Source organism: Moschus berezovskii, chromosome 27 (genome assembly GCF_049115385.1).
Source record: "Moschus berezovskii isolate FMDL1 chromosome 27, NW_MosBer_1.0, whole genome shotgun sequence".
Taxonomy (NCBI): Eukaryota; Metazoa; Chordata; class Mammalia; order Artiodactyla; family Moschidae; genus Moschus; species Moschus berezovskii.
Window position 1 is genome coordinate 13,925,720 of NC_142486.1, and position 27,031 is coordinate 13,952,750.

At 41.3% G+C, this 27,031-nt stretch overlaps 1 protein-coding gene and 1 pseudogene across 1 annotated transcript; both read left to right on the forward strand.

Moving 5' to 3' along the window:
• Positions 1-200: 200 nt before the first annotated feature.
• On the forward strand, positions 201-5,887 carry SBDS (SBDS ribosome maturation factor). The gene is made up of 5 exons (XM_055409980.2): positions 201-546; positions 1,174-1,303; positions 2,040-2,240; positions 2,805-2,969; positions 4,152-5,887. The coding sequence occupies exons 1-5, from the start codon at positions 419-421 to the stop codon at positions 4,278-4,280; spliced, it is 753 nt and encodes a 250-aa protein (XP_055265955.1). The 5' UTR covers positions 201-418; the 3' UTR covers positions 4,281-5,887.
• Positions 5,045-11,551, forward strand: LOC148773638 (dnaJ homolog subfamily C member 15 pseudogene; annotated as a pseudogene).
• The last annotated feature ends 15,480 nt before the right edge of the window (positions 11,552-27,031 follow it).

Consider the following 27,031-nt stretch of genomic DNA (forward strand, 5'->3'; position numbering starts at 1 on the left):
CATCATGAAAGGTTAAGATGGACCCTGAAATCGGCGGAATGCTAAGGCGTCAGGCACTAAGTTTCCACCCGGTCACCAAACTTCGGCTCTACCAACCAATCGGAGTTCTTTCGTTGGAGAAAGAGTATTACGTCAAGAAAGAGCGCCTCTCTTTCCCGGCGCAGAACAATGCCGTAAAAGTCGAAATGCGCAGACGTTATTGGTCCCTCTTCCTCGCCGGGTTTCCGCAACAGCTGAGGCCTGCGCAATAAGTTGGGTGGCTGTATTGTGGCGGCCGGGTTAGTTACGGCGCCGCCCAGTCTGCGGGCGTTACTGCGCCGCGCGCCGCCGGGTGGTTACATCTAGGTGCTGGTGGCCTTGTGGCCAGCGGCGCGGGCCTGCCTTGCTTCGCCGGCCCCAAGATCTGTGAGCGGCCAAGATGTCGATCTTCACCCCCACAAACCAGATCCGCCTGACCAATGTGGCCGTGGTACGGATGAAGCGAGCCGGGAAGCGCTTCGAAATCGCCTGCTACAAAAACAAGGTCGTGGGCTGGCGGAGCGGCGTGTGAGTGACCCTCTCCCTCCTCGGCCGGAGCGGGTAGCCTCGGAGGCGGCCTCCCTCTGGTAGTCTAATGAACCGGGCAAACTGGGGTCTTGTCAGCGAAGGAGAATAGGAAACTTATTCCTGCTGCCTGGGCTTCGCGTCTAAACCAAACGTTCCGTTTTATCATTGGTAGTTTTTGTTTGGGGCTTGGTTTTACTTCGCTTTGTTGGTGTCATAAAAGCTACAGCCAAGAAACCTCCATAGTCGGGGTCCTTTTCTCAAAATAATGATCAAGGCAAAGGGCGTAGTCTTCCAGGTACTTCTGTAGATGGTCCGTCTGTCACAGTTCTCTGCCCAGTAGTTTCACCAAAGTGCGTAGCGTCTTCGCTGCTGCCATCTAGGGATCGGAATTCCTTGGCACCAGCCGGACCCCACCCCTCAGTGATTCACCCATATTCCCGCGACGTTTTTCCCCTATAACTGAAAGCGAATCCAAACGGAGTTCTGGATTTTGAAAATGTCCCCGAGAGTCATTTAGGAGCCTTTGTTGTTTCTTACATTATCAGTGCCCGTCTTGTCTTTTAAGTGTGAACGAAGCTCCAAGTTTCGAGAGGACTCACGTAGGACTTTCTCCTCTATCCTCACAAGGGAAAAAGACCTTGACGAAGTGCTGCAGACCCACTCAGTGTTTGTAAATGTCTCCAAAGGCCAGGTTGCAAAGAAGGAAGATCTCATCAGCGCGTTTGGAACAGATGACCAGACTGAGATCTGTAAGCAGGTGAGTTCTCAGGGCCGCAGCATCATTGACCCTGATATCCATTACCATTAGGTACTGTGTTACAGGTATGTTAAGCTTTAATAATGTACTGTGGGGTTTTTTTGTGTTTTTTTGGAGTGAACATTTACTTTGCAATAATTTGATCTGTACAACATCACTTTTAATAATTCAGGACATGGACTCTTTATATTTTATATTTATATTTTATTTTATATATATTTATTTGGCTGTGTTGGGTCTTAATTGCATCACTGGCTTAGTTGCTCAGTGGCATGGGGGATCTTTGTTCCCCGATCAGGGAATGAACCTCCATCCCCTGCATTGCAAGGCAGACTCTTAACCATGGAAGTTGGACCACCATGGAAGTCCCAGGACATGGATATTTTTTGCAAAAGCCTCCAGAAATAAGATTATCTGCTAAACTGCCCTTTTTTGATCCACTTAGATATTTCTTTAGTGTAATAAACCTGAAACGAGAACTTCTTTTCAATTATTTCATCATTTCCACCCTCTGCTAAGATTGCCTTTACCCTTTCCCCCATCTAAATAAGTAAGATTTCAGAACAAGGTAATCCAGTGCCTCCTTTAGGCAGAGCTCAAATTATTACCAAATATCAGTAGCTGAAGAGGATGAAATTTAATTTTCTCCCCCAGTATTTCATTCCTGTGGTTAGTTAACAAATAGTGTGGAAGAGAAACATTGCTTTCTTAAACTTGTTTTTGTTTGTTTTTTAAGATTTTGACTAAAGGAGAGGTTCAAGTGTCAGATAAAGAACGGCACACACAGCTGGAGCAGATGTTTAGGGACATTGCAACTATTGTGGCCGACAAATGTGTGAACCCTGAAACAAAAAGACCATATACCGTTATCCTTATTGAGAGAGCCATGAAGGACATCCACTATTCAGTCAAACCCAACAAGAGCACGAAACAGCAGGTGAGTTTTATATATGTAAAATAATTTTATTTTTGGCTGTGCTGGGTCTTTGTTGCTGCACACGCTTTCCTCTAGTTTCAGTGCATGGGCTTCTCATTGCAGTGGCTTCTCTTGTTTCAGAGCATGGGCTCTAGAGCACAGGCTGAATAGTTGTGGCACATAGGCTCAGTTGCTCTATGGCATGGGATCTTCCCAAATCAGGGATCAAACCCATGTCTCTTGCATTTGAATTCTTTACCACTGGGCCATCAGGGAAGCCCAAGACTTCTTTCTCTATATATTTTGAATACTAGTACCCAATCAAATGCATGATTTGCCCATATTTTCTCATATTCTGTGGGTTGTCTTTTCACTTTCTTGATAGTTTTTTGAATCACAAAAGTTTTAGTCTTGAAGTTCAGTTTATCTATTTTTTTCCCTGTAGTTGCTAATGTTCTTCATGTCATCTAAAAAAACTTTCACTGCCCGGTCCAGCTAGAAGGAAACTGCTTCATTTTTAATACCTTCCTCAGTAATGCATCAGAAGAGACAAATTGCAAACATTTTTTCATTTTGTCTTGATAGGCTTTGGAAGTGATAAAGCAGTTAAAAGAGAAAATGAAGATAGAACGTGCTCACATGAGACTTCGGTTCATCCTTCCAGTAAATGAAGGGAAGAAGCTGAAAGAAAAACTCAAGCCACTGATCAAGGTTATCGAAAGTGAAGACTACGGTCAACAGTTAGAAATTGTAAGATTAGCGTACTCTTGTTTCTTTGCTTCCTCATGACCAAAATAGTTTCTTCTGTAGTCATAAATGTGGCCCAGACATTTAGAAAGTGTGAACAGTAAGACATTTCCAGAAACATCTTAACCTAGAATTAGGTAAAAAGGTCACGATCTCCGTAGAACCAGATTGTAGTTAAGAACACTTAAGATTTCTTTGTGTTTGGTTTTTAGTTAAATGATTCCCAGTAAGGGGATATGGGTTGTGCTTGTTTTTGATGAGAGAGTATATTTTACAGCGAATCTTCTTTCAGTCTCATTTACCACAGAACGTTTTTAAAAAGCAGCAAGCAAAAACATCATGTCTTTGGGTCCTCACCCCACAGCTTCAGATAACATGTAAATTCAGCTGTCTGCAAACCCACATCTTAGAGCTTTACAGCTTCCTGACAAATAAATGAGCTCTCGAGCAGGATCTAATGCCTGATGATCTGAAGTGGAGCTGATGTAATGGTAATAGAAATAGAGTGTGCAATAGCTGTAATGTGCCTGAATTATCCTGAAACTCCCCCGCCCCCATCTGTGGAAAAATTATCTTCCACGAAACTGGTCCCAGGTGCCAGAAAGGCTGGGGACTTGTTCTAGAGGATTGTTGAACTTCTTACTGTAGATATGAAACAACAAAACTCTCCAAAGTTCTAAAATCTTTGCAAAACTTTGCATGTGGTTTCTAAATAGGCCTTTCAACCCTTTACTTGTTTTCCCTTCAAATGTGCTCCAGAGAGATGATTTCATTGAACTATAAATTTCAATGCTAAATTTAGTATGCAGAGGACCACAGCCTTCTAATCTAACCACTTCATTTTACAGCTGAGGAATCTGGAAACATCCTCAATAGGGAAATCAGGGCCTCATCACAGGGGCCTGAGTGCTTACTGAAGGGCAGAGGCTAGACTAGAAGCTAGCCTCCATCCTGTGCAGTCAGAGAGAGACCCGGAAAGTATGACATATTCATCTCAGAGCAAGTTACAACTTCGTCACTTATAGCTGATTCACTTTGTTGTACAACAGAAACTAATACAACATTGTACGGCAACTATACTCCAATTTAAAAAAAATTTTTTTTAATGTAAGAAAAGTTAAAGCTGTGTGTATTCTGCCGTACCACTCTTCCTCGTGTGGTCAGCAGCTGTTTTCAATATTTCAGGTGTGTCTCATTGACCCCGGCTGCTTCAGAGAAATCGATGAGCTCATAAAAAAGGAGACAAAAGGCAAGGGTTCCTTGGAAGTACTCAGCTTGAAAGACGTGGAAGAAGGAGACGAGAAATTCGAATGACCGTCACCCATCTCTTCAGCTATCAAACACTAAAGCGTTTTCATTTCCCACAGTCCTGTTTTCTTTGTGTGATCGGCCAAATACTTGTTCAGATGAGTTGCTGTTTTGCATCTTTGTGGCAAACGTGTACACAAAAAGACGTTCCTCAGTATGATGAAGTGGAATTCACTTAGTTTTAATTATAAAATGGGGTTTTAGGCAAAAGTGAAAATCCAAGATACGAAGTTCAGGGAAGCATTCGGTTGCTGCTTCATGCCTTTGTAGCTTTCCTGGGTGAAAGTTATTTGAGATGATTCTTTCGGATAAAAAGTTAAATTTTGTACATTGTAAGAAATTAACTTTAGGAGGGTATATCTGTATGACAAAAGGTGGATTTGCCAAAAAAGAAAACATAGAATGTCTTATTTCTACTTAAATGTGTGTATGGGGGTTACTGTATATTATACATAATATAATATACAGTATTATGTATTATACATAATATAAAACTTGGATGATGACTTCCTGATTTTCTGAAAAATAGATATATGATGACTGCAGGACTTTAATATTATCAAACATGCTGCCATAACTTAGATTATTCTTGGTAAAATATAAAGTCATTTATTTCTAATTTCTAAAGTTTATAATATATATTATTAGAGCTGAAATCCTATGTAATCAATAAACCACTTTTTATTTTTGTTAAGCTATGGCTTGTATTTCTAGACAGCTTCCTAACTCCCTTTCTTTTCTCTGCCTTTTGTCCAGTAGGATGGGCGAGTATGGGCAAGTTCTTAGCAGGATTAAACTTGTTTGTTTGGGGGGAGGGGATTGTTTGAGGCAGGCCTGTTCTGTTAAATACCTGGTAAACCTTAGTGAAAATAATTTGGGATGTAATTGAATTTAAGTAGTAGTATTTGAGCACTTAAATAGATAATGTAAAAGTTGTTTAAAATCTGCTTATCCTCAAAAGAGATAGTCTAGAACACAAAGTAGGGTTTCACTCAAAATAAATATACAGATCAGATGTATTTTATGGACGGAAGTATTTTTAAGTGAGAAAGATTTCTTGACCTAAACACATCTTGATTGATTTTATAAGCACATAGAATCCACTGCTAATACAAGCTCTCAGAAGTGCCCCCATTTTACAAAAACTTCAGTTGAAATGATGAACTCAAAATTTTTTCTCATAACGTTAGAAGAAATATTTTTGTTGTTGAATAACATGGGACACACACTTTAATGCTGAAATTGCAATATTGTTCTGATACAGTCTTCGAGACCCCCCTCACTGATTCCGTTTTATTTACATAATTTGTTTTTTATGAAGATAATCGAAACTTGAAATCCTGGGAAGAAATTTGAACCAATGAGGTTTACATTTTTTTATTTCTAGCTTAAACAGATAAAGCAGTATTTCAGATCAGAAGTCATAATTACTAAAAATGTTCAACAGCTGCATATCAAAGAGAAAAAGATAAATGTTATTATAACACTGCCTTAAGTTTTCCCCGTTCTCATACTCATTTCTTCTAAAAAGCTGGAACTTCAAGAAATGTCAAATGTAGACCAATCTGAGTCATGTTTCTGAACCTATGACAAATAAAAAAATGTTTACCTTATGTTAATTTCATTATTCAAAAATAATTTAAAAGTTTGGTTCATAATCATTTTCCCAGTATTACTGCTGTAAAGGATTACCTTAAGGATTATTGGTTTATTTTGTTTTTTCAATGCAAACTTTACTGTGTATATTTGGTCAGGATGACATTCAAAATTCAGCCTCTTCTATTTTCAGAGCTTTTTTCTATTATTATTATTTTTCTAATGTTTATTTATTTGGCTGCACCAGGTCTCCATGGCATGCAGGATCTTTTGTTGTGGCATACTAATGTTTAGTTGCGGCATGTGGGCTCTAGTTCCCTGACCAGGGATTGAACCTAGGCACTGTGCATTGGGAGCATAGAGTCTTAGTCACTGGAGCACCAGGGAGGTCCCAGAGCTTTTTTCTTTGAAGCTTCCCTTATTCCCATACACAATTATTTGCTCCAGCCTGTGTAAGTTCACATATTTTGAAATTCCCCGTTTGGCCTTGATTTTTGCTCAACTGTGTATTATATAGAGGGCTCAGTGGTAAAGAATCCATCCACCTATGCAGGAGACTCAAGAGACACGGATTTGATCCCTGGGTCAGGAAGATCCCCTGGAGGAGGAAATGGCAACTCACTCCAGTAATCTTGCCTGGAAAATTCCATGGACAGAGGAGCTACAGTCCGTGGGATAGAAAAAGTCAGACACGACTGAGCACACATGCAGTGTTACAAAGAACTGCTTAAACATCTGCCTGGCACGCTGGATGGTGAGCAGCTCAAGGACAGATGAGCCAGCTCTGTATCCCACCAGGGTTTGGACCTCGCAGAATAAACGTCTGGGGAGTATAATCATACCCTCAGTGGGGGTTCATGCCATCAGAAGTGAGGATGAGTAATGACAGATTTGGCTGACTGATGACTTTTTCAAATCCATCAGCAAAGCTCAATTGAGTTTTGTCGGCTAAGCCAGAGCTTCCACTGTTCATACCCATGCGTGCTGCTTCGCCACTGGTGGTTTCTGTCTGCACATATCCCCTCAGCCCTCAGGGCTTTTATGTCTGCCAGCAAGCAGCCTCTCACACTGACCCCACGGTGTCATACATACACACGCCCTGGGCTGTGATGGGGGGAAATGGGTCAGTGCTCATTACTGTAAGCAGAAGCCACACCCTCGATTTTACTGCATGCTACCCTCAAGCCCCCATCGTGAGGTCCCTATGATTTTGGTAGTCATAAGTTTCCTGATGTAGAGATTTTTGCGTCCCTGCTCTTAAATTACTGAAATCCAACATACTGATTATTTGAAAATACTTTTCTGCTGCTACGTTTAGGGGTGGTCATGTATACCTAGTTGGCCACTAACAGCATTTAATGGCTGAGATGATGGAGGGCATTGATTTTCATCTACACATGTATGTTAACAGTACCTACAAAATTAGCGAGTCTAAATGTAATTTCGTAGCAGCAGCAGTTCTTGTGAGCTAAAAGTACAATCCAGACTCATTCTTTACCAGCTCAGTTACTTCAAAAATGGTTTTACAACACTCTGAGCATGTGTACTTAAAAGCGCTCAAGACCCCTTCCAAATACCTCAGGAAGAGTCATCCATGTCACAAATTCCTACATATTTTCAGTTGGCAGAGAATGGAAATGAATGGATTATGGAGGAACTGAAAAGAACAGAGTCATTTTTACTACAGAAAGGAGCAGGTCTGTCTTCCACACACAATGCCATTCATATCTTAGGAGATTTTTCCATGTGGTGATACACTTGAATGCCAAAAGATTCTTGAGTGGCACTCTTCGTGGCAGATAAGCATAGTTGACATACTTTTCAAGGGAAAGGGGCCACAAGCTTACTTATTTATCACTATCATGCAGAAATAAGATGAAGACTAAGAATCTTCCATGTAATCAAGGAATCTTGCAGGTAAAATAGTTTGTATATTTAGTTAGATTATAGGAGAGTTTTGGACATACATAGGCATGACAAAAGGGAATAGTAACAGAAGCATTTCTTGGGAATTTCCTGGTGATCCAGTGGTTAAGAATCTGCCTTGAAATGCACAGGACCTGAGTTCAATCCCTGGTGGGGGAACTAGGATCCCATATGCTGTGGTAAGCAACTAAGCCCGCGTGTACACGAAACTACAGAGCCCATGTCCCACAGCTAGAGAGCCTGCATGTCGCAACAGAAGATCCTGCATGACGCAACTAAAACCCAATGCAGCCAAATAAGTTTTTTCATTGTAGCATTATTTATTGGAGGATAATTAGAATATTGTGATGGTTTTTGCTATACATCAGTATGAATCGGCCATAGGCATACATGTGTCCCCTCCCTCCTGAACCCGGCTCCCACCTCCTTCCCCACCGCACCCCTCCAGGTTGTAACAGAGCACCGGCTTTGGGTTCCCTGGAAGTGTTTCTTAGTGAAAGTTATATAAAGAGAGAATCGTGTAACGCTTGATTGATAACTGCTTGATTTTCTCAGGGACATGGTGATTGTCAGGAGTTCAGTAATTGGGTTGAACATGCTGACATAATTAAGGTTTCGTAATAATATAGCTTCCCTGGTGGCTCAGAGGTTAAAGCGTCCGCCCCCAATGCGGGAGACCGGGGTTCGATCCCTGCGTTGGGAAGATCCCCTGGAGAAGGAAACGGTAACCCACTCCAGTATTCTTGCCTGGAGAATCCCACGGACGGAGAAGCCTGGTAGGCTACAGTCCATGGGGTCGCATAGAGTCGGACACGACTGAGTGACGGAACGGAATGGAACGGAACGGAATAATATAGGATATTATTTTTAAAAGGGCTTGTCTTCTCTACAGTTGGGATATTTCTTATGAGTAAAAACAATTAAAGAACTATACCACTATGTAAACAGGATCATCCCTGTTACCAATCAAGCAAAAGCAGTGAGATGGATCTTCTCCAGATACAGAGGGTATAACTTGAAATTTTCATGACACTTATTTTGGGGGCCCCTCTAAGAGAGACAGACATCTTCCAGAGCTGTGGGAACCAGGTACAATGAAGCCATTCTGACTTCGTTCAGGAAAGCTGAATGAGCCTCGTATTACGTGCACACGGTACAGAAGACAAACTTTTTGTATATATGAACTCCCCAATCCAAGTCCACAGTAGCAAGGGCACTAAGTCACTTGTATTGATTCACCGCAAAACCGCTTCTCACGGGCAGCTCTATATATTCTTGTGTCAAAAAGGTCAGAAATTTATTTATAGTAGTTCATTCTCCCAAACAACCCAGGGAAGCCAGTTCAGTTCAGTTCAGTCGCTCAGTCGTGTCCGACTCTCCCCGACCCCATGAATCACAGCACGCCAGGCCTCCCTGTCCATCACCAACTCCCGGAGTACACTCAAACTCATGTCCACAGAGTCAGTGATGCCATCCAGCCATCTCATTCTCTGTCGTCCCCTTCTCCTCCCGCCCCCAACCTTTCCCAGCATCAGAGTCTTTTCCAGTGAGTCAACTCGTCGCATGAGGTGGCCAAAGTATTGGAGTTTCAGCTTTAGCATCAGTCCCTCCAATGAACATCCAGGATTGATCTCCTTTAGAATGGACTGGTTGGATCTCCTTGCAGTATAAGGGACTCTCAAGAGTCTTCTCCAACACCACAGTTCAAAAGCATCGATTCTTTGGCGATCAGCTTTCTTCCAGTTAGTCCTCATTAAAACGGTTGTACCCAAACTACAAAATCCTTTCTATCAACAGTAGTCCCAGAGTTTGAAAGCAATAGCCTAAGAATTTTTATTAAATGTTTAGTATAAGACTTAAAATGTTTAGAAATTTTTAATGGAATGTTTTCACTCCCACCTACCTGTTGGAACAACTTCAAAATTACTACCAAAATCACCGTTGTTGTTGTCTAGTCGCTAAGTCGTGTCCAACTCTTTGGGGACCCCATGGACTGTTGCCTGCCATGTCCCTCTGTCTGTGGAATTCTCCAGGAAAGAATACTGGAGTGGGTTTCCATTTCCCTGTCCTGGGGATCTTCACAACCCAGGGATCGGACCTTCATTGGACCAAAATTACTGTGGCTGTCATATAAGAGGCTAGAAGAAAGTCTGGATAAGGATTGCCCAGACGATTTTGAAAAAGATTAATCCAGAAGAAATTTGTCTCACCAAGTAATAAAACTTTTAAGTAACTATGATCAAGCCAACATAGAATTGGCAATATAGAATAGGACATATCCATCAATAATCTAGAGCCCAGAGGTGTGGACTCTAGACCCCAAATAGATGAAAATATAATATGAAATGCAACTCCAGTAAGCAGAAATGTGCCCCGACTCACCCAACCACACACCCACCAAACCAAAAGATGCCGGTACCCTAATCTCTGGAATCTGTGAATATATATTCTTAACATGGCAAAAGACATTTTGCAGATGGACTTAAGGTTACCTTAAAATAGGGAAATTACCCTGAATTATCCAAGTGGTCCCAGTGTAACCACCTGAGTTCTTAAAAATGAACAAGGAGGACTTCTCTCCATCCCTGATCAGGCAGCTAAGGTCCCACCTGCCGCAGGGTGTGGCCAAAACTTTTTCTGAAAAAGGGAAGCAGAACGAGCAGTTCAAAGAAATCAAATGAAGGGAGAAGGGGCAGGAGAGATTAGAACCGCGAGAGGCATTCCACCCACCACTGCTGGTGTCTAAGATGGAGGAACGGGACCGTGACCCAGACAATCCAGGCAGCTTCCAGAAACTGGGAAGGACCCCCAGTTGACAGCTATCAAGGAAATGGGGACCTGAAAATAATTAAATTCTACCAACAACCTGAAAGAGTGAGGAATTGGATTCTCCCTTAGGGCTTGCAGGACAGAACAGAGCTGACCCTGTGATTTTAGCCTAGTGAGATCTGAACTGGCTTTCTGACGCACTGAACCGTAAGGTAACAAGTTTACGCATTTGTTGCTGTTTTGTTTTGTTTTTTTCTGGGCAGCACGTGGGATCTCTAATTCCCCATCAGGGATTAAACCCACAGCCCTGGCAGTGGAAGCACAAAAGTAGTAGAAACTCTAGATTGTGGATGTCTCAGTATGACAGGCATAAAGAGCTGATTCGCTTGAAGACATCTGCATAGTTGTCTGTCTAACAGAACTAAACTCCTCATCCTAACATAAAGAATATTAATTGTCCTAGAATTATAGAACTAAGTGTAAAAATAAACACATAAGAAAATGTAGGAAATAAAGTGTTAGAAAATATAGGAAAATATTTAACCTAAGAGTAAAAGAGACTTTTATAAAGGAAACCTAGAAATTACAAAGGAAAATATTAAAGGATTTAACCACGTCAAAAAGTGAAACGCTACACATTTCAGATCTGGAAACCTCTAGGACAAGTAATCACAGAAACTGCGAAGAAGATTTCAACTCCTAGCTTTTCATCCTACTCTAAAGGAGGATTTGAGCAGAAAATGAGTAGGCGAGAAGCAAGTCTCATTTTGGGTGTAAGCCCATCTGCCAGCAAGGCCAAGATTAGAGCAGCTCACAGGAGAATCATGATTTTGAATCACCCAGATAAAGGTGGATCTCCTTACTTAGCAACCAAAATTAATGAAGCAAAAGACTTCCTAGAAGCAACCACCAAACACCGATGGATGCCCAAGGACCACTCTGAAGGAGAAAAAGGGGGACCTTATAAAAATTGTCCTGCAAATTAAACCATGGCCTTCATAATTTTCATACATGTACTGACCCCAGTCATTTCTTCCATGACTAAGCTATGTAATGATAAAAGATGAACAGTCAAAAAAAAAAAAAAAGGGAAATTTCTGACTTCAAGCAAGCATAGAGAAAATATAATTGCAAGAAGATATATACAGTATTTAAGACAGGTGGTGTGTCAGCAAGTCAGGACAAACCAATAAAACGGTCTTATGCGCAAACCCAAGGACTAGAAATAATATGCAAAATAAGATGGTCAACTTCTTTCACAGAAATGTGAAAAACAATTTTCTATCCATCATATTGAGTAAAAGGTAAAAAAAAAATTCTGATGGTGGCAAGGATGAGGGTGGAACCAACACTTTCACACATTTACTGCTGCTGCTGCTGCTAAGTCACTTCAGTCGTGTCCGACTCTGTGTGACCCCATAGATGGAAGCCCACCAGGCTCCCCCGTCCCTGGGATTCTCCAGGCAAGAACACTGGAGTGGGTTGCCATTTCCTTCTCCAATGTGTGAAAGTGGAAAGTGAAAAGTGAAAGTGAAGTCACTCAGTCGTGTCCGACCCTTAGCGACCCCACGGACTGCAGCCTACCAGGCTCCTCCATCCATGGGATTTCTAGGCAACAGCACTGGAGTGGCTTGCCATTGCCTTCTCCGTTCACACATTTACTAATGGGACTATAAATTGCTACAGCCTTTTAGGAAAGCAACTTGATGGTATCTTTAGCAATTTAAATATGTAGACCTTAGATTTAGGTATCTAGCCTCCAGAAATAAATTATCTAAATTCAAAGGACATACATGTAAATGATGTTTTCTGCAGTAGAAGACCTGAAAATGACTTAACCATCCACAGCGCATCAGTCAGTCAGTTCAGTCGCTCAGTCGTGTCCGACTCTCCGTGACCCCCTGAATCACAGCACGCCAGGACTCCCTGTCCATCACCAACTCCCACATTTCACTCAAACTCATGTCCATCGAGTCGGTGATGCCATCCAGCCATCTCATTCTCGGTCGTCCCCGTCTCCTCCTACCCTCAATCCCTCCCAGCATCAGAGTCTTTTCCAGTGAGTCAACTCGTCGCATGAGGTGGCCAAAGTATTGCAGTTTCAGCTTTAGCATCAGTCCTTCCAATGAACACCCAGGATTGATCTCCTTTAGAATGGACTGGTTGGATCTCCTTGCAGTCCAAGGGACTCTCAAGAGTCTTCTCCAGCACCACAGTTTAAAAGCATCAATTCTTCGGCGATCAGTTTTCTTCACAGTCCAACTCTCACATCCATACATGACCACAGGAAAAAACATAGCCTTGACTAGACAGACTTTTGCTGGCAAAGTAATGTCTCTGATTTTTAATATACTATCAAGGTTGGTCATAACTTTCCTACCAAGGAGTAAGCGTCTTTTAAATTCATGGCTGCAATCAGCATCTGCAGTGATTTTGGAGCCCAAAAAAATAAAGTCTGACACTGTTTCCACTGTTTCCCCATCTATTTCCCATGAAGTGATGGGACCAGATGCCATGATCTTCGTTTTCTGAATGTTGAGCTTCAAACCAACCTTTTCACTCTCCTCTTTCACTTTCATCAAAAGGCCTTTGAGTTCCTCTTCACTTTCTGCCATAAGGGTGGTGTCATCTGCATATCTGAGGTTATTGATATTTCTCCTGGCAATCTTGATTACAACTTGTGCTTCTTCCAGCCCAGCATTCCTCATGATGTACTCTGCATATAAGTTAAATAAGCAGGGTGACAATATACAACCTTGACGTACTCCTTTTCCTATTTGGAACCAGTCTGTTCCATGTCCAGTTCTAACTGTTGCTTCCTGACCTGCATACAGGTTTCTTAAGAGGCAAGTCAGGTGGTCTGGTATTCCCATCTCTTTCAGAATTTTCCACAGTTTATTGTGATCCACACAGTCAAAGGCTTTGGCATAGTCAATGAAGCAGAAATAGATGTTTTTCTGGAACTCTCTTGCTTTCTCCATGATCCAGTGGATGTTGGCAATTTGATCTCTGGTGCCTCTGCCTTTTCTAAAACCTGCGTGAACATCTGGAAGTTCATGGTTCACATATTGCTGAAGCCTGGCTTGGAGAATTTTGAGCATGACTTTACTAGCGTGTGAGATGAGTGCAATTGTGCAGTAGTTTGAGCATTCTTTGGCATTGCCTTTCTTTGGGATTGGAATGAAGACTGACCTTTTCCAGTCCTGTGGCCACTGCTGAATTTTCCAAAGCACATAGTTAAATAAATTTGAGATACCTCCTTATTGTGAAGTATTAATGTAATTTTTACAAATGAGCTGTACTTACCTGTTACCCATGATAATAAAAGGTGGAGGCGAGGTGAGGCGAGGGGGTGGGTGAAGGGAAACTCATCATAGAGAAATGAGTTACAGTCTGATCCCATTCTTACACATTTTGGAGGGGTGTAACCCACTCCAGTGTTCTTGCCTGGAGACTCCCAGGGACGGGGGAGCCTGGTAGGCTTCCGTCTATGGGGTCGCACAGAGTCGGACACGACTGAAGCGACTTAGCAGCAGCAGGAGAGAAAGACTTCCTTCTCTTCTGGGTCCTTTTGCTGGTTGGATCATTAAATTGACACAAGACAAATTAAAAGGAGAAAAACAAATTTCACACAGCTGGGAACTCATACGAATGTGAGACACAAAGAAGTTGACCGATGGAGGCAGCTTTTGTGCCTTGTAAACAAGGAAACAATACATTTGTGCAGCATTGATAAGACTGGATTTGAACCTGGGATAGCATATCAGTGAAGTATCAAGGTTTGTTCACACAGCCTTTGGGGCCCGGAATTCCCCGTTTCCAGTGATAAGAGTGCCTTCCACCCTCGTGGTACAGGGAGACACATGTCACATGGGAAATTTATTTCCTGCTTTCAGGGGGACAAAAGAAGTCAAGTGTCCTTCTTGCACTGACTGTTTCTTAAGTAACTTTAATTGAGAATAATCAATGTGCCCAAGTGGCATATTTTGGGGTGGCATGTCCTACTCCTCTTCAGAGGAAAACCCTTAAACATGTATATATAGATTGATACATGTTTGAAAGAGCATAGAGGAATCTGTGCAAAGTATACGTATAACTCACACAGGCCTACTACAGCCAGCACAATTATTTGTGAAATTAAAGAAAAAAGTTTTCAAGAATATGATACTAATTTTAAGCTGTTGTTTCTTGAATAGTGCCCATGTGCTCAGTCATGCCTGACCCTTTGCAACCCTATGGACTGTAGCCCACCAGGTTCCTTTATCCATGGGATTTTCCAGGCAAAAATGCTGGAGTGGGTTGCCATTTCCTATTCTGGGATCTTTCTGACTGAGGGACCAAACCTGAGTCTCCTGCATTGTAGGCAGATTCTTTACCACTGAGCCCCTTGGGAAGCCAGTGGACCCAATTCCACCCAAACTGGTGGAATATTAGTGGACCCAAATTATAAGGCAATTGAAAATAATCCAAACATTCAACGTATAAAATAGAAATAAATTGGCAAAAGAGAGACTTCCCTGGGGGTCCAAGGGTCCAAGGACCCCATGCTTTCAATGCAAGAGACACAGGTTCAATCTCTGGTCCCGGAAGAACCCACATACCGTGCAAAACCTAGGCCCATGGGCCACAGTTACTGAGCCTGTGCTCTAGAGCCTGCAATCTGCAAGTGCTGAAGCCCATGTGCCTAGAGCCCGTGCTTCACAATAAGAGACGCCTCCACGATGAGAAGCCAGTGCACCACAAATGCAGAGTAGTGCCCCCACTCGCCACAGTTAGAGAAAGCCTGCACACAGCGATGACCAGCACAACAAAAAATAAATAATTTTTTAAAAGAACACACCCAACATAATATTTACCATGTTAACCTTTTCAATAAGATCTATCAGCAAACCACAAGCTGTCAGTGTTATGGAAAAGAGTAAGTACTGGGGTGGGAATCTTGGCCTAATCTGGGGTCAAGATGCTGTCCAGTAAGGATCAGGGGGATTTCTGGCAATAGTTACAATGGGACTCAGTCCAGTCTGGAGGCGACTTGGTTCTGGGCTCCTCATCTATGGCCTTGGTAAGGAAGTCCATGCTACACTAAATTTTTCAGCAAATATAAGGGATCCTTACTAGGAAAATCCTTGTGGCTTGTAGTTGAGCCCTATTCTGGGGGACATTGGGAGTTAGGGGCTTAGCATGAGAGTCTGCAGAGGGTATGACTCTAACAGGACAGGTTCTGAGGGGTTCAGGTGAGGAAGAAGTAGGGACAGTTTCAGGGAAAAACCAAAGTTCAGTGAGAGAATTTGAGGAACAAGAGGGTATGAAGCAGGTGGGGATGGAGACAAAGGATGGGAAAGGAGAAAGGGGCTTCAAAGGTTTTTTTTATTTTGTCTTCTTTCAACTGTTGGCTCACATTGATTAGTTTAGAAATAGTATTTTGTAAAGAGGCAATTTTAGAGTCTCAGATATGCTTAGAGGCCTCAAGATACCAATTGAAAATGGTGTCCCGTTTGTTTTATTTCATTTTACAGCTTCAGTCTTCTAATCTGGTTCTAAGAGAAGCAAATTTGAGGAGATAGAAAGTTCCCATAACGGCAGTTGGAGTTCTAAATTGTTTTTGGTTAAGTTGGTCCAATTAGTTTAAAATGTGTATATGATTTTTTGTTTTTTTGGTTTGGTTTACTTTTTTTTTTTTGTCTTTGGATGTTTATTTTCATTTTCTTTTTTTTTTACAGTTAAAAGTATTTTATTAAAAAAGCACAAATGCAAAGAAATGAACAGAGGAAAATTTATGCGTCGAACCTGGACTGGTCACTTATGATAATATACATGCTACAATTTCATTCTCCCCAATCATTCCACCTTCACCCTCTCCCACAGAGTCCCAAAGACTGTTCTAAATGCCTATGTCTCTTTTGCAGTCTCTTATACAGGGTTCAGGTTACCATTTTTCTAAATTCCATATATATGCGTTAATATACGGTATTGATGTTCTTCTTTCTGGCTTACTTCACTCTGTATAATTGGCTCCAATTTCATCCACCTCATTAAAACTGATTCAAATGCATTCTTTTTGATGGCTGAGAAATACTCCATTGTGTATATGTACCAAAGCTTTCTTATCCATTCATCTGCAGATGGACATCTAGGTTGCTTCCATGTCCTGGCTATTATAAACAGTGCTGCAATGAACATTGGAGTACATGTGTCTCTTTCAATTCTGGTTTCCTCGGTGTGTATGCCCAGGAGTGCGATCGCTGGATCATATGGCAGTTCTATTTCCAGTTTTCTGAGGAATCTCCACACTGTTCTCCATAGTGGCTGTACTAGTTTGCATTCCCACCAACAGTGTAAGAGGGTTCCCTTCTCTCCACACCCTCTCCAGCATTTATTGCATGTAGACTTTTGGATAGCAGCCATTCTGACTGGTGTGAAATGGTATCTCATTGTGGTTTTGATTTGCATTTCTCTGATGATGAGGGATGTTGAGCATTTTTTCATGTGTTTGTTAGCCATCTTTATGTCTTCTTTGGAGAAATGTCTGTTTAGTTCTTTGGCCCATTTTTTGATTGGGTCACTTAGTTTTCTGGAATTAAGCTGCAGGAGCTGCTTGTATAATTTGGAGATTAATCCTTTATCAGTTGCTTCATTTGCTATTATTTTCTCCCATTCCGAAGGCTGTCTTTTCACCTTGCTTAGAGTTTCCTTTGCTGAGAAGAAGCTTTTGATTTTAATTAGGTCCCATTTGTTTATTTTTGCTTTTATTTCCAATATTCTGGGAGGTGGGTCTTGGAGGATCCTGCTGTGATTTATGTCGGAGAGTGTTTTGCCTACGTTCTCCTCTAGGAGTTTTATAGTTTCTGGTCTTACATTTAGATCTTTAATCCATTTTGAGTTTATTTTGGTGTATGGTGTTAGGAAGTGTTCTAGTTTCATTCTTTTACAAGTGGCTGACCAGTTTTCCCAGCACCACTTGTTAAAGAGACTGTCTTTTCTCCATTTTATATTCTTGCCTCCTTTGTCGAAGATAAGGTGTCCATAGGAGCGTGGGTTTATCTCTGGGCTTTCTATTTTGTTCCATTGATCTATATTTCTGTCTTTATGCCAGTACCATACTGTCTTGATGACTGTGGCTTTGTAATAGAGCCTGAAGTCCGGCAGGTTAATTCCCCCAGTTCCATTCTTCTTCCTCAAAATTGCTTTGGCTATTCGAGGTTTTTTGTATTTCCATACAAATTGTGAGATTATTTGTTCTAGTTCTGTGAAAAATATTGTTGGTAGCTTGATAGGGATTGCATTGAATGTATAAATTACTTTGGGTAGTATACTCATTTTTACAATATTTATTCTTCCAATCCACGAACACGGTATATTTCTCCATCTATTCGTGTCCTCTTTGATTACTTTCACTAGTGTTTTATAGTTTTCTATGTACAAGTCTTTTGTTTCCTTAGGTAGATATATTCCTAAGTATTTAATTGTTTTCGTTGCAACAGTGAATGGAATAGTTTCCTTAATTTCTCTTTCTATTTTCTCATTATTAGTGTATAGGAATGCAAGGGATTTCTGTGTGTTGATTTTATATCCTGCAATGTTACTGTAATCATTGATTAGCTCTAGTAGTTTTCTGGTAGAGTCTTTAGGGTTTTCTGTGTAGAGGATCATGTCATCAGCGAACAGTGAAAGCTTTACTTCTTCTTTTCCAATTTGTATTCCTTTTATGTCTTTTTCTGCTCTGATTGCTGTGGCCAAAACTTCCAGAACTATGTTGAATAGTAGTGGTGAGAGTGGGCACCCTTGTCTTGTTCCTGACTTTAGGGGAAATGCTTTCAGTTTTTCACCATTGAGGATAATGTTTGCTGTGGGTTTGTCATATATAGCTTTTATTATGTTGAGGTATGTCCCTTCAATTCCCACTTTCTGGAGGGTTTTTATCAAAAATGGATGTTGAATTTTATCGAAGGCTTTCTCTGCATCTATTGAGATAATCATATGATTTTTATTTTTCAGTTTGTTAATATGGTGTATTACGTTGATTGATTTGCGGATATTGAAGAATCCTTGCATTCCTGGGATAAAGCCCACTTGGTCATGATGTATGATCTTCTTAATGTGTTGTTGGATTCTGATTGCTAGAATTTTGTTAAGGATTTTTGTATCTATGTTCATCAGTGATATTGGCCTATAGTTTTCTTTTTTTGTGGGGTCTTTACCAGGTTTTGGGATTAGGGTGATGGTGGCCTCATAGAATGAGTTTGGAAGTTTCCATTCCTCAGATATTTTCTGGAAGAGTTTGAGTAGAATAGGTGTTAGCTCTTCTCTAAATTTTTGGTAGAATTCAGCTGTGAAGCCGTCTGGACCTGGGCTTTTGTTTGCTGGGAGATTTTTGATTACAGTTTCAATTTCCGTGCTTGTGATGGGTTTGTTCAAATTTTCTATTTCTTCCTGGTTCAGTTTTGGAAAGTTGTACTTTTCTAGGAATTTGTCCATTTCTTCCAGGTTATTCATTTTATTGCCATATAATTGCTGATAGTATTCTCTAATAATCCTTTGTATTTCTGTGTTGTCAGTTGTGATCTCTCCATTTTCATTTCTAATTTTATTGATTTGGTTCTTCTCCCTTTGTTTCTTGATGAGTCTGGCTAGTGGTTTGTCAATTTTATTCATCTTCTCAAAGAACCAGCTTTTGGCTTTGTTGATTTTTGCTATGGTCTCTTTTGTTTCTTTTGCATTTATCTCTGCCCTAATTTTTATGATTTCTTTCCTTCTACTGACCCTGGGGTTCTTCATTTCTTCCTTTTCTAGTTGCTTTAGATGTAGAGTTAGGTTATTTAGTTGACTTTTTTCTTGTTTCTTGAGGTGTGCCTGTATTGCTATGAACTTCCCCCTTAGCACTGCTTTTACAGTGTCCCAGAGGTTTTGGGTTGTTGTGTTTTCATTTTCATTCATTTCTATGCATATTTTAATTTCTCTTTTGATTTCTTCTATGATTTGTTCATTATTCAGCAGCGTGTTGTTCAGTCTCCATATGTTGGCACTTTTAATAGTTATTCTCCTGTAATTGAGATCTAATCTTACTGCATTGTGGTCAGAAAAGATGCTTGGAATGATTTCAATTTTTTTGAATTTACCCAGGCTAGATTTATGGCCCAGGATGTGATCTATCCTGGAAAAGGTTCCGTGTGCGCTTGAGAAAAAGGTGAAATTCATTGTTTTGGGGTGAAATGTCCTATAGATATCTATTAGGTCTAACTCTTCTATTATATCATTTAAAGATTGTGTTTCCTTGTTAATTTTCTGTTTAGTTGATCTATCCATAGATGTAAGTGGGGTGTTAAAATCTCCCACTATTATTGTGTTATTGTTAATTTCCCCTTTCATACTTGTTAGTAATTGTCTTACATATTGCGGTGCTCCTATGTTAGGTGCATAAATATTTATAATTGTTATATCTTCTTCTTGGATTGATCCTTTGATCATTATGTAGTTTCCTTCTTTGTCTCGTTTCACAGCTTTTGTTTTAAAGTCTATTTTATCTGATATGAGTATTGCTACTCCTGCTTTCTTTTGGTCTCTATTTGCATGGACTATCTTTTTCCAGCCCTTCACTTTCAGTCTGTATGCATCCCTCGTTTTGAGGTGGGTCTCTTGTAGACAACATATATGGGGGTTTTGTTTTTGTATCCATTCAGCCAGCCTTTGTCTTTTGGTTGGGGCATTCAACCCATTTACGTTTAAGGTAATTATTGAAAAGTACGATCCCGTAGCCATTTTCTTTATTGCTTTGGGTTCAAGTTTATACACTCTATCTGTGATTCCTGTCTATAGAAGATCCTTTAGCATTTGTTGAAGAGCTGGTTTGGTGATGCTGAATTCCCTCAGCTTTTGCTTGTCTGTAAAACTTTTGATTTCTCCTTCATATTTGAATGAGATCCTTGCTGGGTATAGTAATCTGGGCTGTAGGGTATTTTCTTTCATCACTTTAAGTATATCTTGCCACTCCCTTCTGGCCTGAAGAGTTTCTGTTGAAAGATCAGCTGTTATCCTTATGGGAATCCCCTTGAGTGTTATTTGCTGCTTTTAATATTTGTTCTTTGTGTTTGATCTTTGTTAATTTGATTAATATGTGTCTTGGAGTATTTCGCCTTGGGTTTATCCTGTTGGGGACTCTCTGGGTTTCTTGGACTTGGGTGATTATTTCTTTCCCTATTTTAGGGAAGTTTTCAACTATTATCTCCTCAAGTATTCTCTCATGGTCTTTCTTTTTGTCTTCTTCTTCTGGGACTCCTATGATTCGAATGTTGGAGCGTTTAACATTGTCCCAGAGGTCTCTAATATTGTCCTCATTTCTTTTAATTCGTTTTTCTTTTTTCCTCTCTGTTTCATTTATTTCTACAATTCTATCTTCTAGTTCGCTTATCCTGTCTTCTGCCTCTGTTATTCTACTGTTTGTTCCCTCCAGAGTGTTTCTGATCTCATCTATTGCATTATTCATTGTATATTGACTCTTTTTTATTTCTTCTAAGTCCTTATTAAATCTTTCTTCCATCTTCTCAATCCTTTTCTCCAGGTTATTTATCTGTAACTCCATTTTACTTTCAAGATTTTGAATCATTTTCACCATCAAAATTCGAAATTCTTTATCAGGTAGATTCCCTATATCTTCTTCTTTTGTTTGTGTTGGTGGGCAATTATCTTGTTCCTTTACTTGCTGGGTATTTCTCTGCCTCTTCATCTTGCTTATATTGCTTTGCTTGGGGTGTCCTTTCCCTCTTCTTGCAGTTTGTGGAGTTCTCTTTATTATGTAGTTTCTTCGCTGTGTGTGGGGTTGGACAGGTGACTTGTCCGGGTTCCCTGGTTAGGGAAGCATGTATCAGTGTTCTGGTGGGTGGAGCTGGATTTCTTCTCTTTCCTTTAGAAGACAATGGGCTGCTTTTCTGGGAGCCTGATGTCCTCTGCCAGTATTCAGAAGTTGTTTTGTGGACTTTACTCCACGTTCAGATGTTCTTTTGATGAATTTGTGGGGATGAAAGTGGTCTCGCCGTCTTGTTCCTTCCTCCCCAGAACACTGGACTCTTATAGTCCACTTGGTCGTGGAGTATCTCTTCCCAGCTGCTCCAGCAAGGTGCAGCCGCTGTACCTTACCCTGGACGAGGGGTATCTCCCCAAGGCCGCCCCTCCTGCTTTGAATGTGGATCAGCTCCTCTCGGCCCTCCGGTGCCCAAGCAGCCACCGCCTCCTGGACGTGGTACAGCTCCTCCTGGCCACCGCCCCAACCCTGGGTGCGGGGCAGCTCCTCTCAGCCACGATTCTGCACGTGGTCGGTTGCGCCGGGAGCCGGGCGTCTCTCGCGTCTGCGCCGCCGGGAGCCGGGCGTCTCTCGCGTCTGCGCCGCCGGGAGCCGGGCGTCTCTCGCGTCTGCGCCGCCGGGAGCCGGGCGTCTCTCGCGTCTGCGCCGCCGGGAGCCGGGCGTCTCTCGCGTCTGCGCCGCCGGGAGCCGGGCGTCTCTCGCGTCTGCGCCGCCGGGAGCCGGGCGTCTCTCGCGTCTGCGCCGCCGGGAGCCGGGCGTCTCTCGCGTCTGCGCCGCCGGGAGCCGGGCGTCTCTCGCGTCTGCGCCGCCGGGAGCCGGGCGTCTCTCGCGTCTGCGCCGCCGGGAGCCGGGCGTCTCTCGCGTCTGCGCCGCCGGGAGCCGGGCGTCTCTCGCGTCTGCGCCGCCGGGAGCCGGGCGTCTCTCGCGTCTCTTTTTTGGTTTGGTTTTTTATTAAAGTCCAGTTGACTTACAATGTAATTTTCAGGTGTACAGCAAAGTGATCCAGTTTTTTAGATCGTGTGTATATATATCATTTTCCAAATCTTTTCCATTAGAGGTTATTACAAGATATTGAATATAGTTTCCTGTGCTATATGATAGGTCCTTGTTTATTTTATAATTGCTTGTATCTGTTAATCCAAGCTCCTAATTTGTCCTTCCCCTCGCCCCTTTTCCCTTTGGTAATGATTAGTTTTCTATGTCTATAAGTCTGTTTCTGTTTTGTAAATAAGTTCATTTGTATGATTTTTAGATTCCACATATCAGTTGAGTCACTCAGTCATGTCTGACTCTTTGCAACCCCATGGGCTATAGCATGCCAGGCTTCCCTGTCCATCACCAACTCCTGGAGCTTGCTCAAACTCATGTCCAGATAAGTGATACCGAAAAATTTGTACAAGTTTCTTAAACATAAAACCTGCTGGGGTCCCAGAAAGAAGACCCTCCTGTAACAGATTAAGATGCCATTACTCAAATCCAGAGGTTCAAAAAAACGAACGAGCACACACCAGAAAGGGCAAACCTTTAAACAGATCCCAAGTAAAACCAGAGCTCAACTGAAAGGAGGGAGTTCGCATCTGAGAGGAGACTTACCAAGAGGAAGAAGTCAACTCACAGAAGCAGAGGGCAGAAAGGGCCTGACTGGGTACCTCCCACGGTTCCAGGGTTTGTTAATTTCTCAGAGGTTTGTCTCCTTTGGACTCAACTTCTGGTCACCACATAATACTGACCTTTAAAAAACAAAAGAGTCAGTTGTGGTACCAGCAAAGTGAGTTTATTCATGAACTGCAGAGATAGCAATCAGTATATACAAAACATGGCAAACCATGGGCGAGAACAGACGACACGAACTTGTTTTTATAGAGGAAAGTGTAACCAAACCAGGGCCTTTTGCCCAATGCACGTGAAGCCAAACACTGAGACGTCGATGTTTGTAGTAAAGAAAGGGTTTACTCATGAGGCAGCCAAGTGAGAAGATGGGAGAATAAGTGTCAAATCTGCCTCCCTGAAGGTGGGGAGTTGGGGGGAGCCTCGAGGTATTTTTGGGTAAAGAGTAGAGACTTGTCAGAGCTGCAGGGGAGGCAACTGGAAGCAGGAAAGTGAAAAGTCGCTCAGTTGTGTCCGACTCTTTGCAACCCCATGGACTGTAGCCCGCCAGGCTCCTGTGCCCATGGAATTCTTCAGGCCAAAATACTGGAGTGGGTAGCCATTCCCTTCTCCGGGGGATCTTCCCAACCCAGGGATCGAATCCAGGTCTCCTGCATTGCAGGTGGATTCTTTACCATCTGGGCCATCAGAAAAGGTGAGGTACTTGTTCTGTGCAGGTTGCAACTGACTATCAGGCTTCATAGAAAGCATTTCAGAAAATGGCAGCTTTCGCATGATCTGAGGGTAGGGTTTTTGGCCCCCTGACATCAAAAGGTCATCCATTGGACATTCACACAGGCCCAGTTGAATGGTCAGTGATCTCAACCAGTTTGAGTTGGGCAAGAATTAGTTTTTAAAAAACAACTTCAGTTCAGTTCAGTTCAGTTCAGTCGCTCAGTCGTGTCTGACTCTGCGATCCCATGAATCACAGCACGCCAGGCCTCCCTGTCCATCACCAACTCCCGGAGTACACTCAAACTCATGTCCACAGAGTCGGTGATGCCATCCAGCCATCTCATTCTCCGTCGTCCCCTTCTCCTCCCGCCCCCAACCTTTCCCAGCATCAGAGTCTTTTCCAGTGAGTCAACTCGTCGCATGAGGTGGCCAAAGTATTGCAGTTTCAGCTTCAGCATCAGTCCTTCCAATGAACACCCAGGATTGATCTCCTCTAGAAGGCAACTGTTATTGTAACCCATACATCAGAGTTGTTACCTATAGGGGGCGTTTCAGAGTCCTGTGACATACTATCTAAGCTACATGAAGCTTGGAGGGTATGCTATTCTTCCATAGTGGCTGCACCAATTTACTTTCCCACCCACAGTAGGAGGAGTCTCTTTTCTCCACACCCTCTCCAGGATTTGTTTGTAGACTTTTTCATGATAGGCCATTCTAACTGATAAGTGATACCTCATTTTAGTCATTTTCACTAATAATTAGTGATGTTGAGCATCTTTTCATTTGCCTGTTGGCCACCTGTATGTCTTCTTTGGAGAAATGACTATTTCGGTATTCTGCCTATTTTTTAAATTGGGTTGTCTGTTTGATATTGAGTTGTAGGAGCTGCTTATATATCTTGGATGTTAACCCTTTAGCACTCATATATACTTGCAAATATTTTTTTCACATTCAGTAGGATGTCTTTTTGTTAATGGTTTCCTTTGCTATGCAAAAGCTTTCAAGTTTAATTAGGTCCCCTTTGTTTATTTTTGCTGTTGCTTCCTTTGCCTTAGGAGACATCCCCCCCCCAAAATATTGCTACAAGTTATGTCAAAGAGTATTGTGCCTATGTTCTCTTCTATGAGTTTTATGGTCCTAAATCCATTTTTTTTTTGTTTTGTTTTAATTTTATTTATTTATTTTTTTGCATTACAATAGTTTAATATGAACAATCAGAACTAATTAACAGTATAACAATATTTTACAACTGAAATAATTAAAATAAACTATAAAATTACTACATAAAACAAGTCTGATCTAGCTTATTTACTTTCTATAATCTCTTCAGTGCTGCAAAACCATTTATTTCTTTTTTTTTTTTTTCATGTTTTAATAAACACTTCGTCTTTTTGTATTGCTTTTTTTTTTCATCACAATAATAGAAATATAACATCATATATCACTGTAAAACACATTTCCACATAAATGCTGATAAGCACAAAATATTTTTCATCATTTACATTTTAACTGTAATAATATATGGCAGAATTAAAGCTGCATCCATCATGTGTCTAACTCACCTTGCTGTAATGAATTTTTAAATGTAATGGTTTCTGTCGCAAAGTAAAATCGTACATAATGTCTAGTGACACAGTACGCTGGTGGATGGGTGGATTTGGAAAATGGAAATGCAACTTCATTTTTAATTAGATTTATAAACTTCACCACCTCCACCTCCAGCCAGCTTCCCAACCCTCCCTCCCACCACCATTATTTATTTATTTTTTTAAAATGAGGCTTTTAATTAATGTTTGACAGAGCTGATTCAGGTTGAATAGACTAAATTTCTTTAAACAAACTGACTTATACTCCAGAGTCCTTTAAAAACTTAATAGCATTTATACATTGAAGGTATTTGATTTTCTTGTAACTAGCACTTCAAATGCAACAAGCATTTGAAGCAACAAGCATTTGACCCAACAAGTAAAACTTTCTACAGTTCATAACTTTTATAAATAAAATAAATTAAATGTACAGTGAATAAGTTCTCTGAAGTATTTCAATATTTCTGCAGGTTTAGTAACATCGTAAAATACATTTCAACTAAAATTCACAAATCTAAAAATCTGTTAGGCATTTTTAGGCGTTTTAAGTTGGAAATGAAGACCAATGTTACATCGTAATATGCCAATTACAAATAGTACTTCAAATAGCAAATACTACAGTTTGTCCCAAACTTTAAAAACTATTCATGAACTCAACACTGAACTGTTGATGGCTATGAGAATTGTTTCCTAGCCTTTTTGAAAATTTCAACCCATTTACGTTTAAGGTAATTATTGATAAGTACGATCCCGTAGCCATTTTCTTTATTACTTTGGGTTCAAGTTTATACACTCTTTCTGTGTATCCTGTCTAGAGAAGATCCTTTAGTATTTGTTGGAGAGCTGGTTTGGTGATGCTGAATTCCCTCAGCTTTTGCTTGTCTGTAAAGCTTTTGATTTCTCCTTCATATTTGAATGAGATCCTTGCTGGGTATAGTAATCTGGGCTGTAGGGTATTTTCTTTCATCACTTTAAGTATGTCTTGCCACTCCCTTCTGGCCTGAAGAGTTTCTGTTGAAAGATCAGCTGTTATCCTTATGGGAATCCCCTTATGTGTTATTTGCTGCTTTTCCCTTGCTGCTTTTAATATTTGTTCTTTGTGTTTGATCTTTGTTAATTTGATTAATATGTGTCTTGGAGTATTTCGCCTTGGGTTTATCCTGTTGGGGATTCTCTGGGTTTCTTGGACTTGGGTGATTATTTCTTTCCCTATTTTAGGGAAGTTTTCAACTATTATCTCCTCAAGTATTCTCTCATGGTCTTTCTTTTTGTCTTCTTCTTCTGGGACTCCTATGATTCGAATGTTGGAGCGTTTAACATTGTCCCAGAGGTCTCTAATATTGTCCTCATTTCTTTTAATTCGTTTTTCTTTTTTCCTCTCTGTTTCATTTATTTCTACAATTTTATCTTCTAGTTCGCTAATCCTGTCTTCTGCCTCTGTTATTCTATTGTTTGTTCCCTCCAGAGTGTTTCTGATCTCATCTATTGCATTAGTTCAGTTCAGTTCAGTCGCTCAGTCGTGTCCGACTCTCCGCGACCCCATGAATCACAGCACGCCAGGCCTCCCTGTCCATCACCAACTCCCGGAGTTCACTCAAACTCATGTCCATCGAGTCGGTGATGCCATCCAGCCATCTCATTCTCCGTCGTCCCCTTCTCCTCCCGCCCCCAACCTTTCCCAGCATCAGAGTCTTTTCCAGTGAGTCAACTCGTCGCATGAGGTGGCCAAAGTATTGCAGTTTCAGCTTTAGCATCAGTCCCTC